At 40.5% G+C, this 16,354-nt stretch overlaps 1 protein-coding gene across 1 annotated transcript in view; it reads right to left on the minus strand.

Moving 5' to 3' along the window:
- The window catches only part of LOC120514355, a 128,062-nt gene that overhangs the window by 64,247 nt on the left and 47,461 nt on the right, over nucleotides 1-16,354 (minus strand). The window contains exons 6-7 of the mRNA XM_039734672.1: nucleotides 14,174-14,329; nucleotides 688-859 (exon numbers count right to left, since the gene is read on the minus strand). Coding sequence (XP_039590606.1) covers nucleotides 688-859; nucleotides 14,174-14,329 — 328 coding nt within the window. The remainder of the gene's footprint in view (nucleotides 1-687; nucleotides 860-14,173; nucleotides 14,330-16,354) is intronic.

A 16,354-nucleotide genomic window follows, 5' to 3' on the forward strand; every position in this document is an offset into this window, starting at 1 on the left:
AGCACATCTGAGGGAGCGAGTTTAACAAGAACACGTGTCGTGTGGCCCCCCCTGTGCCTCTACTGCGTGGTGGGCCGCTGGACTGGCACTCGGTGTCACTCCTTAACATACTGGTGCTGCATGGCTAAAATCACCAGACATCCCCTGAGCTACCATTGCAGCAGTCCTCTCTCCGGCTTGTAAAAGAGTACATTTAAAACCAAATGACATTTGAAGTTGCCATATCAGTGGGTTTTATTAGTGAATGAACACCTAAACAAGTGACTGTTGTTGTCCAGCTTATTAAATCAGAGAATCAGAGTCTAACTTCACAGTCCTGGTGCTCAGCTTAAGTAAAACAAAGGACCACCAGAGACAACCCATCAGTTTGTGTTTTTTTATAGAAACACATTGGCGGGATCATCATAATAAGTATTTTTCAAAATAATCAAAGAGATGAAACAACATACAACATGTGCTGGTCACCTCACTCCATTTATAACACAAAGTATCCCAATTCCAGACTATTGTTACACACAATGGAAGGAACACCCTGATTGCTACTCGAGCAGCTCTGGTCACTAGAGGGCAGTAGAGAATGGCCGTGTTCACTTAATGTCCTGTGAGGTCATCTACTCCTCTCATGGGCTCATTGGTCTCGTTCCTGATAAATGTCTCATCAGGCTCTGCCAGGCTGCAGTTACTCACCCTTGTTGTTCACGTTGGACTGGATGAACTTAAACTTCTTCAGCAGAACTTGATTAATGAGGCTGACTTTGCTTGCTTCCACAACATAGACGATGCAATACACCTTATCAGCCAGACTGGGCTTCTCTCTGTAGCATTTGAATTTATCTGAAATTGGTACTTTGGGATTGAACTGGAAAGAAAAGGACAATTTAATAAGAGACGCAGGGGCGCAGCCCCCAGACACCATCACACACACACATGCATCTACTGTTCTTCACTAGCATTATTTTCCTGGTTATTTCCAATTAGTTACACAGGAATGCACCACACAATTGCTGGTTGCCCAAACTTGAGTGCTCATCATGACATGGTCACCTTAAATTCACAAGAAAAGAACAATGCACTTCAAGAAAATGAAAAATAACAAACAACTCCAAAATGAGGTGAAAACAGAAAAGAAAATAAACAAAGGGACCTAATATACTGTATCCAAAGACAGTAAGAATGGCAGAGAAAGTAACTGTAGCTGCGTTTTTTCCCAAAATTATCAAAGTTCTGCAGCTTCAACTCAAAAATGGGATTCAACAAAAGCCTGACGCGCAGAAATGATTCCACAGACAAATATCTTCGTTTTTAAAAGTTTAGTTAAGTTTTAAAGTAAAACAGTTCACACAAAAAAAAAAGTAAATTAAAATAGCAAAAATGGAAAAATGAATGTTACGAAAAGTTCAATTCTAAGCTTAATCTTGTTACATCTCAAATCGTTACTATTTACTTCACATTTCTGAACCATTTCAAAACGGTCAGAAAACTGTATGCTTATCCCATTTCTAAACTTAAAATGGTCTTTCAAGTCCCTCTTTACTGGGACCAGTTCTAAACAAACTGAGCTTATTATCACACTGTTACCCAGTTACCGTAAGAAGGTTCTATCTCTTGGTAACTTATAGGGAGAAAAGACTGTACCAGTGATGGCGAACCATTTAGAAACCAAGTGTCCAAACTGCAATCCAAAACCCACTTATTTATCGCAAAGTGCCAACATGGCAATGTAACCTGAATACCACCTAAAACTGAACACCAGCATAACCAAGGAGCTGGTGGTGGATTTTAGGAGGCCCAGGCCCCTCATGGACCCCGTGATCATCAGAGGTGACTGTGCAGAGGGTGCAGACCTTTAAATACCTGGGAGTGGAGCTGGATGGTAAATTGGACTGGACTGCCAATACTGATGCTCTGTCTGTCTGTCTATCTACTGAGCTTTTAGTTTAGAAAAGCAACTCATACATTAACATCTTTTGTCTTAAAAGAAAAACATAATAACAGAGCTTTCAATGATACAAACAACTTTTTGTTGAAAGGTAAAAGTTTGCATTCGGTATGCTTTTGAACAATGAATGTGCTTTTTGCTGTTGTATGCATGCTGATAATTTGTCTAACCTTGGCTCATACTTTGTAAGCTTGAGAGCAACACATGCAGCACTCAGGTCATCTGTTAGTCTGTTTCTGGTGTCAGATTTGATTTAATTCAAAGCTGAAAACAGCTGCGCACAAGCATAAGATGTTCCAAACAAAGTAAGGAAAGCAATCTCAAGTGCCTTCATTGACTTAAGATTATTTGGCAGAGAATTCCACACTTTAAGGATTTCATTTTCAGAACTAACTGTGCTGTCCTTTGTCATCCCTTCGATCCTCTCAAGTGTTTCACGCAGGTCTTCCCTATTAAGCTCCGCCCCCAACGCTTCCATTATATATTACGGGGTCGTGGATCAGGTGTGGCGATTAGCAACTCCGGCAATAATTACAGATGCGGACGACTCCTCACCTGTGCGCTTAAGCGAGGACTGCCCGCATCACAAAGCTCCCGGAAACCACTCCGGCCACTCTACCATAACCCCCTTTAAGCCGCGAGTGCGGCAATTATCTGTTAAAACTGGCCTTTTCAATTTTGAGCTGTGGACCCGCTATACCACATCCCCTCCAACCCCACCACGGGAATCACAGACTCAAAAGGCTGCAGTCCCTGCCGCACCCTCAAGCAGCATGTGTGCCGCCCGCCTTACCCCAGACAGGAGAGGAAGGAAGCGCTCCCATTGGGCTGCTGGGCAGAGGCGGGTGATGTGAAAAAGTCCTCCGGCGCGTGAAGAGGGGGAGCGGTGAGGGGAGCAGGCCGGCCCCGCATTCCTCTGGCTTTATAGTAATGAACTCTGTGCTCGGGCGACGGCGCGCGTGCCCACTGAGAGGGCTCTGAGTGCCCCCTTTGGCACGCGTGCCATAGGTTCGCCACCACTGGCCTATACCATAAGTTATGACTATGAAAGACATTAATATTCTATTCAAATTAAGCAAACATCAATATGAGTTTAACTCAAAACTTTAACTTTCTAAGATTGGATATTACAGTAACATATTCTTAATGTTTTTTCAAAATGTGTCTATTTTCTGATTTTGATTATTTTTTGTTGACTTATTTGATATTTTCATTGAATATTTTTTTTTTTTTTTTTTAAAATTATTGTTCTCTTGTACTATTTGTTAATTTGGCTTGTTGTGTATCTTCGGCTCTCTGTATTGAATCCAAGGGGGCCGGGCCCACTGACACTGCAGCTCAGTCTTATAAACTGAACACCAACATCATTTATTTCTAACACACATTTTCATACAAAGAATCAAAGTGTTTTCCAAAACATCAAAGAAAAGAAAAACAAATCAGAAATAGCCAAGAATAAGAATGAAAATGTGACATACAAAAAATAATCAACACGCTCTTAACAACACCTTATTCTTGTACAGCACTCTGTATAAAGCACTGTGACCAATGCTACAATAAAATAGAAGTGCAGATGAGACGAGTGACTAAATACTCAACTGGTCCACATAGAAATGCAGATTTGGTAAAACACGCAGAGAACAAAGCAGAACTGACATAACGACTTACTGTACGTAACACACATTCACCAGTGAGGCCTCAGCACTGTTGCTGGGACTGGCATTAGCCCTACTGGTCTTGTTGCCTGGGTCATCGTTTCTGTTCTTCTAAGTATCCATTTTTGACCTCTGATTTGGACTTTTGGCTCTTGCCTTTGGTATTTGAATTTGGATTTAATTTTGGCTTTTCAGTTTTGAGTTTCATCTTACGGGGCAATATTTTGTTTTTTGTCTTCTTTATATCTTTCTTTTTTGGTTAAATTAAAATTTATTTAAATATTATTATTGCTATTATTTTTTTTTCAAGGATTATGGTTTTCCCACTCCCTTTTGGAGATTTATACACTTTGGCTCCTTTTGGAGGTTCCCCTGAAAGACGCTGACCACTTTTGTGATATCATGAGGAATCTTGTGCAGCATTACTAACATCCAATAAGTATTTACGTGAAAATGTTTTTGCACTTCAGACTACGCTGGTTGCTTTTTATATGCTAAATGCACACACTTGTGTTCATGTGCTGTTTGTTCATTTGTGTTTATAAGCTTTGTGCTGACAATTCATGGGCATGGATTGTAAATAAGTGACTAGCCAAGGTCAAAACCTGAATGACAAGATTTAGTAATCAGAGCCCAGGACATGAGACCACCGAGAGTGTTCTGACTAGCTGCATCACCGTCTGGTTTGGGAACTGCAGCATCTCTGACCATACAGTTCTACAACGGAAGTGAAAAAGTACCACTGGGGACCTTTCTGCCCTCCATTAAAAAGTTCTTTATAGAGCAATGCATTGAGAAATCTTATATCATTGTGGAGGACCACCACTCCCACAGTCCGTTGGTCCTAATTCCATCTGGTAGAAGGTTCTGTAACATCCAAACCAGTTATGCCAGGTTATGCAACAGTTTCTAACCGTTGGAGGTCTGGACTCTAAACTCTGAGGTGCCCAACGGTCCTCAAATCTGCTCTGAGTATCTTATTTACATGCAGTACATGTGTTACTACTGTTGTTTTTTAATAGGAGTTGTTATCATTTATTTCAAACTAGCAACTTGACGTGCGCTACGCTGCGCATTGGATGACCACAGTTGAAGGACTCAATCGTAAGGACCTCTCGTCGGGTGTCTCATTGGCACTCTTTTAGCTCTTTCTTTCGCGATCACGGCGTAATCTGTCTTCTCTCTCTGTAGGGGTTTCAGTCGCCTTTCGTTGTGCGGCAGAGACGCGTCGTTGAGCTAATCTGTGTGAATGCGAGCGACTGTCACGCCTTTGCCTCTTTGCTTCGTGATCACGCTGTAATGTGTCATCTCTCGCAGCAGCGGGTTTAGTTGCGTTTCGTTTCAGCATTGTTCCGTAAGGTCTCCTCCGTACAAGTGCACATGGGTAGCTGAAGACGGAAAGGCATAGTGGGCCTAGTGACACACACGAATTGGTGACCAGGGGAACCATCCGACTCAGACACGGGGCTCGAAATACTCATTATTTAATAGGCAGAGGGGAGAAGACGTTAACGTGACGCTCTGTCTATTTCTTTACTTTTGTTTTGAAAAGATTTTTGGAAACAGGAAAAATAAAAGCAAATGGGGAAAGAACGGAGGGGGGTCAGCAGGAATTCTGAGAGGTGACGGACTGGGGCTTTTCTACGGGGCGGCTATACAGCCAAAATGAACGTGTTCCCGGACACGGCACTGGGCTTTTATTATATAGATTACCACTATTCACTTACCTAATTATTTATTTCTCTGTTTATAACATAGTAAAAGTTCTTTACTTGTCTTGCACTTGTCCTGTGTTTAAGTATATACTGCATCGCAGTGGTCCTTGGGAATGTTGCTTTGCACCACTGTATGCTGCAATACTTGACTTGACTTAACTTGAGATTAAGATTGAATTGCACACTGGACTCAAAAAGTTTTGGGACCCCTTTACTTTCTGCGCACTTCATTGTGTGGTAGGTTTAATTTGAAATGGATACGTTAGGCATTTATCTACACTTAATAACCTACAAGGTGCTTTCAACATTTTAGTATTAAAAGATCAGTTAAGGAGGAGGCGAAGAGCATCAGAAATAATAAAGGAGAATTAAAAGATACAGACAATGAAAAAGCGGACGCTCTAAACTTGCACTTTATTGAAGTGTATGCACGTGAAGAAGTGGATAACCTCAGAGCAGTAACAGGGACTACTAAGGAGGTGCTGAGGGATTTGGAAATTGTAGAGGGAGAAGTGCTGTGATGATTAAATAAGATGAAATCAAACAAATCACCAGGACCAGATCATATTTTAATATTTACTTTTTAAGGAGGTTACTGAGTACAGATATAAACCCTTGATGCATATATTTAGGAAGTCACAGCACATTGGTGAGATTCCAAAGGACTGGAAAAAGGCAAATACCCGTTATATAAAAAGGGGTGACAGGGCAGATCCAAGCAACTACAGGCCAGTAAGTTTAACATGAAACATCACAGGAAAATGAATGGAAGGAATTATTAAGGACTAGACGTTAAGCCCGTTACAATAACGGGCGCTAGAACAGTAGTGCATGAACATTACTAGGAACAGTCGATATTAAATGGCAAGGACCTTGACCTCATTCTGTTTCTTGTCTTAATTTTTTGTCAAAAATATTTTTTCAAGAAGCCTAAAGTAAAATAATAATAAAAATAAAATAGAAACGTACATGACAATACAGTAAGTATAATTAACATTGCCTTAGTGTAAAACTTTGTAACAATCTGTAAGACACAATATCTGAAGAAGATATTTAGGCCAAATTTTCAATTTTTTTTACCTCATGAAATTTTTCTGTACAATTTCATTATAGACAACATTTCTTGTAAAAATTCTGTCTGAGTTTGGCAACAGTTTGCCTTGTTCAGGAATCTCTACAACCTTGAGAACAACATCTGGAAAACTTCTACCTCTTGATAATGCAACATATAACTGACCGTGGCTGAATGCTGGCTCTGGCAAGTAAATGCCAACTTTTTCTAAGGTTTGCTCTTCTGAGTCTTTCTCTTTTAGTGTTTTTCTGACGGTCATTTTCTTTTTCTTCAATCGATCTATTTGCTCGTATTTTTCTTTGTCTTTCAGCCTTTCTTTTGTTGATGTTTACTTGCTGAGCTGACCGTTCTTCCAGGAGATGTTGCTTATATAGGATTTGATTGTCTGTGTCTTTTGTTCTACTTGACGTGTCCTTTTTTTTTGGGTTTCATGTTGTTAGTAGATACGTCCGTAACATTTTTTCTTACAGTAATACTGGCTTGTATGTGGCTGTAATATGCATTGAGGAAGAGAAAACATTATTATTTAACTCCCAGATATCAAGGACTGTGTTTTGAGTTGATCATGCTGCAGAGAGCTACATGATTTGTTCCTGATTTATGCAGAAAAGGAGTTGGGCTGTGTGCACAGCATTAAGGGACTAACTTTTATCATTTATAGGAAAGGCTGACCTCTGATACTATCAGAAGACCCCTGAAGAATGTAAGATCTTTATGGACTATAAGAATGTTTAAATTGATTCTAAGTGTGTATAATTAGAAGGACGTATTCCTTAGGAATGCAAATGGCTGTTTGTTTCAGGTTTTAGGACATTCCAGTATATCATAAATTGAGATTTAACCTAAGCTATGTATAACCTCAGAATGAACTGCTAGTTTTTTTTTTCTTTTCTAGGATATAAAAGAGAGAACAGGTTTACTTTAGATATTCTGCCAAAATCCAAATCAGTTGACTGAGTTGGAAAGAGGCAGTCTCACATTCTCTCTACTCACCAAGAATTAAGAATAAAGAAATTATTTTTACTTTAATTGGGTTTAAGTTCTTCCGTTATTTTCGACTTCAGCGCTCACAGCATCCTTTAATATGTCTTTAAGTTTCTCTCACAATAATACTGGTTTGTATTTCCATAAAATGCCTGTAATTTTCTCTGACAGTAATACTGGCTTTGATGTCCGTAATATGACTTTAATTTTCTGTCACAACAGTGGGCAATCAGCAGAGTGTCCCCAGCAACTGATGTAATGTGTGGCGTGCTGCTTATAACCGTGCCTGTGGCGTCTCCCCAGCAAGTATTTTAATCTGTGGGGGCGTGCAACTGATCATTTTGTGTGGCGTCTCCCCAACAACGGATTTTATGTGCGCTGCCGCGACTACCCAATCAGCACTCTCCCCAGCAATGGTGTCCTTTATATCTTATCATGCACGGCCGTGGAGAGGCCACTCACTGTGTGCCCAGCTTCCAGTGTGTGTGCTTTATTTCCTTATCGTGCGTGGCGGCGTCGGCGGCTAGGCCATTCACTGCGTGCCCAGCTTCCAGTCACAGTGTGTGTGCGTCCACATGCCGAGCGCATCGGGCACGGTACAATGTGTGGCGCGGCCCGCGCATGCGCACTTCACCTGAAGACACACACACACGGACACCTGGACGCACACAGGGGTTTTATTAAAGAGGATAAGATTGAGCAACACATGGCAAGGACAGGAGTTCTTCTGAACAGTCAGCGTGGGGTCAGAAGAGGGAGGTCGTGTTTTACTAACAGGCTGGAATTCTATGAGGAGGCAACAAAAGAATACGATTAAAGTGGAGCTTATGATATTATTTATCTGGACTTTCAGAAGGCATTTGATAAGGTGCCACACGAGAGGGTGGGCATCAAATTAAAAGAAGTGGCAGTTCAGGGTGATGTTTTTAGATGGGTGCAGAATTGGCTCAGACACAGGAAGCAGAGGGTGATGGTGTGAGGACCCTCTTGCAGAATTGGGTGACGTTAAGAGTGGTGACCAGCAGGGATCTGTGAGGGGGCCGCTGCTATTTTTAATATCTACAAATGATTTAGATACACGATGGGCGGTCGGAAAATCGAGAGTCCATCTTATAAGAAGGATTTAGGAGTCATAGTGCACTCTAAGATATCAACTTCCAGACAGAGTTCAGAAGCCATTAAGAAGGGTAACAGAATGTCAGGTTATATAGCGCCTTGATGTGTGGAGTACAAGTCACAGAAGATTCGGTTCAAGCTTTATAACACACTGGTGAGGCCTCATCTGGAGTCTGGTGTGCAGTTTGGGTCTCCATAAAGACATAACAGCACAAGAGAAGGTCCAGAGAAGAGCTACTAGGCTGATTATGGGGGGCTACAGGGGATGAGTTATGAGTGATGAAGATTAAAAGAGCTGAGCCGTTGCAGGAGATGAATAGGAGACCTGACTGAAGTGATGAAAATGATGAAGGAAATCAGTGCAGCGGATTGAGACAGCAACTTTAAAATGAGTTCATCAAGAACACGGGGACACAGCTGGAAACTTGTGAAGGGTAAATTTCGCACAAACATTAGGAAGTTTTTCTTTACACAAAGATCGATAGACACTTGGAATAAGCGACCAAGTAGCGATGTAGACAGGAGGACTTTAGGTTCTTTCAAAACCCAGTTTGAGTTTTTTCAGAAGAAATGAGTGGACAGGACTAGCAAGGTTTGTTGGTCTGAATGGAATGTTCTCATCTACATGGTTCAAATGTTCTAACAACAAAGTGAAAACTTGTTCAGAAAAGTTTGCAAAATTGATAAGAAATAAAACACTGAAATCTGTCATTTATATGATTATTCAGACTGTTTGCTGTGACAGTCCAAATTGTGCTCAAGTGTCTCCTATTTGCTTGAATTCTCCTTGAGATGTTTCTAGAACTTGATTAGAGTCCACCTGTGACAAACTGAATTGATTGGATATCATTTGGAAAGGCTCACTTGTTCCTGTGTATAGAAGGTCCCACAATTCACAATGCATTTCAGGACATAAACCAAGCCATGAAGTCCAAGCAGCTGTCTGTAGACCACCATGATCAATTTGGGGTGAGGGGATCAAACCATTTGTAAAGCTTGATGTATTCCCAGCAGCACTGAATTGTGAAATGGAAGAAGAGTTGGCCATCCAGCCAAGCTGAGTAAATGGCCAAGAAGGGCTTTGGTGTGGTGTTGGGCCTCTCGATTGACTTTACTGATTCCGTTATTCCGTTGTTTAGAACTCCCCATGTAAGCACAGATTCATTTGGCACAACTTCCAGGAGATGTTTACCTGGACACCCATGAATGTGTCCCAAGTTATGGGTGGTTAAAAAGAGGGGCACCCATAATGAAAACAAGATGATGCTGCGGGAGGTCATATTTAATGTTTAACACTATTTAAAATGCATCGGATTCAAAAACTAATGTGACAACAAAAGTCTTTGAGGTTTAAACCCTTCAAATGAAGATTCAATCATTTTAGAGGCCAGGGAGAAACTGCAAAACATTAAAAATAAAAACCACATCATAACAAATATAAATATAAATGATTTAGTTTGAATAATTTTCTTTCACTCTATTTGTGTTGTGTTGGTACATTCAATCTAATCATCCGTTACATAAAGTTTTGAGGTGTTTTTCTGCTTTATTTATTTGTTATTTAGTTCTTTGAATTTATGGCATTGTGGGTCAGGATTTATTTTGAATTGTGTTCTTGAAATGATTTCCCTTTCAGTTGATTAATTCATTTGGGTCAACTGGTAAATAACTCAATCTGATCCTACTCTCATCCACACATTTTACAAAGAGTAAGGGGAATCTTAGCGCTAAATGTTGGGACAAACGAGGGACAAGCAATGCTGTCAACGGGGGGCTCAGTCCTCCATAGCATCTCATTACATATATTGACTCGACTCATGAAAACACCAATCAAGTATGGCCAAGACTGCCTGAGGATCACTCTTGTTATTTAATTGTCTGTTGTCACGCATGTGTGCCAGAGGATCGCCTCCACTGCTACCAGTCCTGTCTCCTTTAGCCCTCACAGACCTGAGAAACAGCCCCCTGAGGTAACAGAGCCAATGAAGCCCCCAACCCTTCGAGTCTGGCAAGTATAAAGGAAGTGGAATCTCAAACTGGACCTGAAAAACCACAGGGAAGGCCAAACAGACGCCTCTGTTACTAATCGACGACGGCAACTTGTCTCAGTGACATCCGCTACTCATTCGGCTTAGAAACCTTTTTCTTTGGTTTGGAATTAAATTAAATACGGCTTTGTCTGGTTGGACCTCCAAATATTTTGGTCTTGCCTTGCGTCATCCCTCTCCTGGTTTGTGGTCCTTGGTCAGCTGTTCTAAAATAAAATGCCATTGAAATTTCAGTTTCACCGTCACTTCATTTTTGCGTAGCACTCTTCACTGATAACAATTACAAACTTTACAAATTACTAACTGCACAAAGCATACACAACAATGGATCCCAACAACAGAGGATCACCTGTGTTTTGTTTTGTGTGTTGTATTTACCCCATTTTTTGACACCTACTTCAAGCCCAACATGTCTGGAAGGAGGTCCCTCTCTCAATTGCTCTTCCCGAGATTTCTTCCATTTTTGTCCTACAAGATTTTTGGGATTTTTTTCTTGTCTTCCTAGTGAGCCGAGGCTGGGGGGCTGTCAAAAAACAGAGGCTGTTAAAGCCCACCGAGGCATTCTTTGAGTGATTTTGGGCTAAACGAGAAATAAATTGTTGTTATAAGGCGACAATATAAAGGTCAGAGCCATTACTTGCTAGTTATCAGAGACCGTAAATAAAACCTCAACTCACTGGTATTCTGTAATGGAGAGTAACATCTAGCAGACACGTTGATAATGTTTATTATTATTCTTATTATTAATTTTTATTGCTAACTCTTCTTCTTTGGACTTGTTGTGCCATCAGTGTCATTTCTAGTCATTCAAAACTGGGGCTGGGCAACATGAGGCGGATGTCTCATTGTTCCAAAAACATTTAATTTACAGTTTGAAATGATTGTTTATGATTTTCACTAAATGGTCACATCACTACTTTTCTGTTTCTAGTATTCAGTAGTCTGTATGACCAAAGCATCTTACAGCCGCCTGTGATGCTGGGCAGAATTAAGAAAGTTACACAAGACTACCCTCAAATTGTTATAATTGATATTTGTGAACACATTAATGCTGGATGGGCTTTTGGCATCCTTGCCAGCTGGAGATTTAAGTTTCCTCTCCTCCATGGCCATATGACCGTAACATTTGTGTCCTGGAGTGGAACATTTCAATTTTGAACTGATGTCTGTTTATATTAAGTTTGAATTATTTTGCTCAAATGCACCCAGGTGAACTAAATTTACAGGACTTCAGTTGCAACCATTGGTCACGATAGTCAATGGGTGGGCCTCTCTGGTAACGTCTTAAATTGGGTTCAGTCTTACTTAAGAGGTTGAATATTCTTTGTTAGTTGTGGTGATTGTACTTTGGAGACCCCCAATATTTTATATGGTGCACCACAAAGACCTATCGTGGGTCCACTGCTCTTTTTAATCTCCATACTTCCATTAGGTCAGATTATCTCAAAGCACAAGGTGGGCCACCACAACTACGATGGTGTCACACAGCATTATTTATCGCCAACACCTGATGACCCTGACACTCTTGGTTCTCTGATCCTGTGTCTTACTTGTGTTTCTGAATGGATGAGTAGCCATTTTCTCATACTAAATAAGGAGAAAACAGAAATCTTAGTTATTGGCAAAATTGATAAAATGAGGGTATTAGGAATAAACTCGATCCATTAGGATTACAAGTCAAGTCAGAGGTAAAGAATTTAGGGGTAATTATTGATTCTGACCTGAATTTTAAATCACATACTGTATTAATCAGATTAGCTGGACAGCATTTTTTCACTTAAGGAATATAGCAAAAGTTAAACCTCTTATAACTTTACAAGCTGCTGAAAAATGAGTTGACGCTTGGTTTTAGTCGACTAGATTACTGTAACGCACTCCTCTCAGGACCACCTAAGAATGACGTCAATCAGTTAAAGTTAGTGCAGAATGCAGCAGCCAGAATCTCAACTAGAAAAAGAAAATGTGAACACATCACACCAGGTGACCAGTGGGGGCCTTGTGGTCTTCACACCACAGAACCCTTGGCAGATTCCGTTTTGTTTTTTCCACCCTAACTGGAGTTTATTTATTTATTTATTTATTAATTTATTTTTTTGTCCTCCTGGCCTTCTGACCTTACCTTTTTCTTTCTTACATACTGTATGATATTATTGTCTATTCTCGTTTATGTTTTAAATTAACTTCCTTTTTATTCCATCTTGTAAAGCACTTTGAACGACATTGTTTGAATAAAAATGTGCTATATAAAGAAACGTTGTTGTTGTTGTATTGCAAGTATTGTTCTTATCCATTCTTCCTGTGTTGTACCAGTCTGAACTAATTGGTTTACAACTTAATGGTGGAGAGAAAAGAAGGCAGGTACACACCACAAAGCCACCAAAGCATTTCAGTTAGTTTATAATCTGGGAGCAGATGGACACTGCAGGATTAAAAATTACAGAATTAGTTTATAGCTTGAGAAATGAAGAAGTGCGGATGTACTTCATTGATTAAACACTCTGATCAGAATCATTCATCATAAGGACACGATATCCAATTAAATGGCTACAATATCACATGTCACTGAATCTCACTTGTGTATTTTAACATAAATATGGCTCGTCCGAGGAACCAAAGAGTGAATGACAGACGGGCGATGACACAGGAAGTAATGTCAGAGATCAAGAGACGCGAGACCATCTGATTCGGATGTCAGAAAATGTAACCTAAGAACAACAGCAGGACAACATCCTTGCCGTTCAGTTAAGATTTTCTTAAACTGTTTATTCCAGATTGTGCTCTCTATTATATTTCCTTCTGTTTGATGTTGTTATATGTTAATAAAAACCACATTGCTTTTATATTTTCCATACTTTGTTTTTTATTTAGAGTGCCTGAAATAATAAAACGGTACCAAGTGTGCGTTAGATGGCTACTGCCTCATTCACAGGGTTTATCAAGGCTACTCAGGTCATTCCTCAGTAATTAGACCAACTGCGGTAAAAGAAAGACATTGTTTGGTTGGTAAGCGGCATATCATCAAAAGAGTTGTGCTTTAATGTGTGCCCGCGATGGAACCAGCATGTGTGTTAGAGCGGTGAGTCCCTACACAGAGAATCTCACACAGAATATGGCGGCGTGACTGGCACTGGGCACCACTCGAGATTTCGTCTGGTTAGGATCTCTGTTTGTACTGCACGTGTGTTTTAATCTTCAATGGAGAGAGCAGAAGAACCTGATAAACATACTTGGTAAGTCACACAAACATCACGATAATACAATGTGCTTATTGAGCTGGACACTCACTGTCACCTTTCAATAGTCTTAAAAATGGCTTTTATGAGTAATTACTGTTTCATGTTTCTCTTTTTTTGTACCTCACTTAAGTTATCCATTCTTATTGTAAATCACATTGAGAACCTAGCTATGAAAGATCAATCCAGCCCAACTTGGCGGTGGTCCCAAGCCCAGATAAATGGGCAGGACTGGTGCCAGAAGAACATCCGGCTGCAGTCAAGATCACTACTGAGGTAAGAAGAAGGTTGGTCGGTCAGGCATATCGATTCCACATAGAAGTGGGAAAAGAAAATTGTGTATGAAAACGTGTTACAGGAGCAAGTGTTGTTGTCATCTGAAGTCATGTCAAGATAACATGCCAGGCTCACCTCATATTGGTCTGGGACGTGCCCGTTAATGACACTGATGATGTCGTCCACATGGATTCCTGCCTCGTCAGAACTTCCTTCCAGGCCCATGGTGTCACACAGGATGAACGGCAGCTTCTTCCCACCTTTTCCATCATGAATTGGATACGTCCGGTACTGCGTGTGAGAAGAAAGAATCGAGTGAGTGCAAAGCCACGGGTCTTACAGGCTGTATGCCTACAGACATCTACCAAGCCATATTTAAAATAAATAAATGAATGTGCTACGTTTGAACACAAAAATGCAATGTCAAGGACAGCATAAGAAAAGGAACAACATCAACAACATTTATTTCTAGAGCACATTTTCATACAAATGACGGAGCTCAAAGTGCTCTACAAGATAAAGAAAGAAAAAAAAATATATAAATAAGACTAGGCAATGCTAAACAAGAAAGAATAAAGTAAGATCTGATGGCCAGGAGGACAGAAAAAAAAAAAAAACCTCCAGGGGCTGGAGGAAATAAAAAAAAAAAAAAATAAATCTGCAAGGGTCCGAGTCCACAAGACCACCCGCCCAGCACCCACTGGGCATTCTGCCTAATATAAAAGACCTCAATCAGTCCTCAGGGCTTTCAAGATGATGGTCATGTGGACCATGAAGGATTAGTAGAAAGCCACCCTCTAGCCTCATCCTGCTCTTCAGTCACCTCATATATCTTTTTCTGTCAGTGATAGGATGTCATGAGACAAATGTTCTGGAGAACCTGTGATTTAGTCATGAAATGCATAGAAGAAATAAAATCGACCCCATTAAAGAAAGATTGGAACGAACAATAGTGAGGTTCAAGCACAAACCTCCATGTTCAATTCCGCCTTTTCTGGTTTAAGTGACTGTTAGGTTTGATTGAGGGAGGGCGGAGTACAGCACAGAAGACTGATAGCAGCGCGACAGCACCTCCTTAGCATGTGTTCAGCCGCCCTTGACAACGCGGGCAGCGTTATACGTCCTGAGAAAGAGATTTAACCACGTCCGGGGCCGGAAATAAAGGACAAGTATTGTTTTTACAATGTCACGTAAGACAAGGCAGTGAGACAACATTTAAAACAAGTCCACAGACATCTGACCTAGCAGTGGTTGGATTGCTGTTGGCAGACACGCTTCATGTGCTCCCAGCTCTTAAAACAACGACAAGAGACAAGCAGCTCGCCAGCAGCAAAAAGCCTGCAGATGATCAGAATGCTTCTCCTTAGCGTGCGTTCAGCCAACCTAACCCTCGCCACGCTACCCAACCCGCCTCACAACACGAGTGACAGAGATGCGAAGTGGCAAAAGGGCAGCTGCTGTACACAGGCAGAAAGCAGCGCGGAGAAAAGAGACTTAAAAACGGTGGAGAGACAAAAAAGAAAAAGAATAATCGAGGTGCAAATTCAGAAAATAAGGAAAGTAATTATCAGCCCGGAACAAGTGGAATTGAAAAAAAAGCACATTCAATCCGGACGTTGGCGCTATAAACATGCAGAGCAGGTTAGAGATTATGAAAGCAGTGGAATTTGAAAGGCTCCAAAAAAAAAACACTGGTGCGATACAAATATGGAGAAAGTTAAAGGGTATGAAAGTAGGAAAATTAGAAAGTGTAAAAAAAAGAAAGTAAAGATCACAGGAGTGCAAACAAATGGAAATTATTACTGGAAAAAGGGAAAATAATCACCACGGACAAGGTGGTGCAGGATAAAGCGAGGTCAGAAATAAAAGACAAAGAGTAGAAAACAAAAGTCAAACGTCATAAAGAGGATAAAAAACAAGGGGGCCAAACACATGCAGAGCAGGTTAGAGAAAATGAAAAGTGGAATTCCAAAAACTCGCAGAAACACACGCAGAGCGAGATACAGAATATGAAAGCAGAAAAAAACGACAGGGTCAAACCAAAGAAAGTAAAGAGAAATAATGAAAAGGCGAATAGAGATCGAATATATGGACACAGGTGATATGTCAGAAGTATGGAAATATTGTAAGGCTTTGAAGTTTAAGTCAAGAGAATTTCAAAAACAGAGTTTAACTCACATGCATTTATTGGTTACCTTGCAAAAAAAATATTAACTGCTGATGATGTCGATCGTTTTGTCTGTGCTGAAATTCCAAACAGAGACACCCATCCTGAATTATAGAACAAAGTCATTCAACAAACGTCTCACTAACCTC

This window comes from Polypterus senegalus, chromosome 14 (assembly GCF_016835505.1).
Source record: "Polypterus senegalus isolate Bchr_013 chromosome 14, ASM1683550v1, whole genome shotgun sequence".
Classification (NCBI taxonomy): Eukaryota; Metazoa; Chordata; class Cladistia; order Polypteriformes; family Polypteridae; genus Polypterus; species Polypterus senegalus.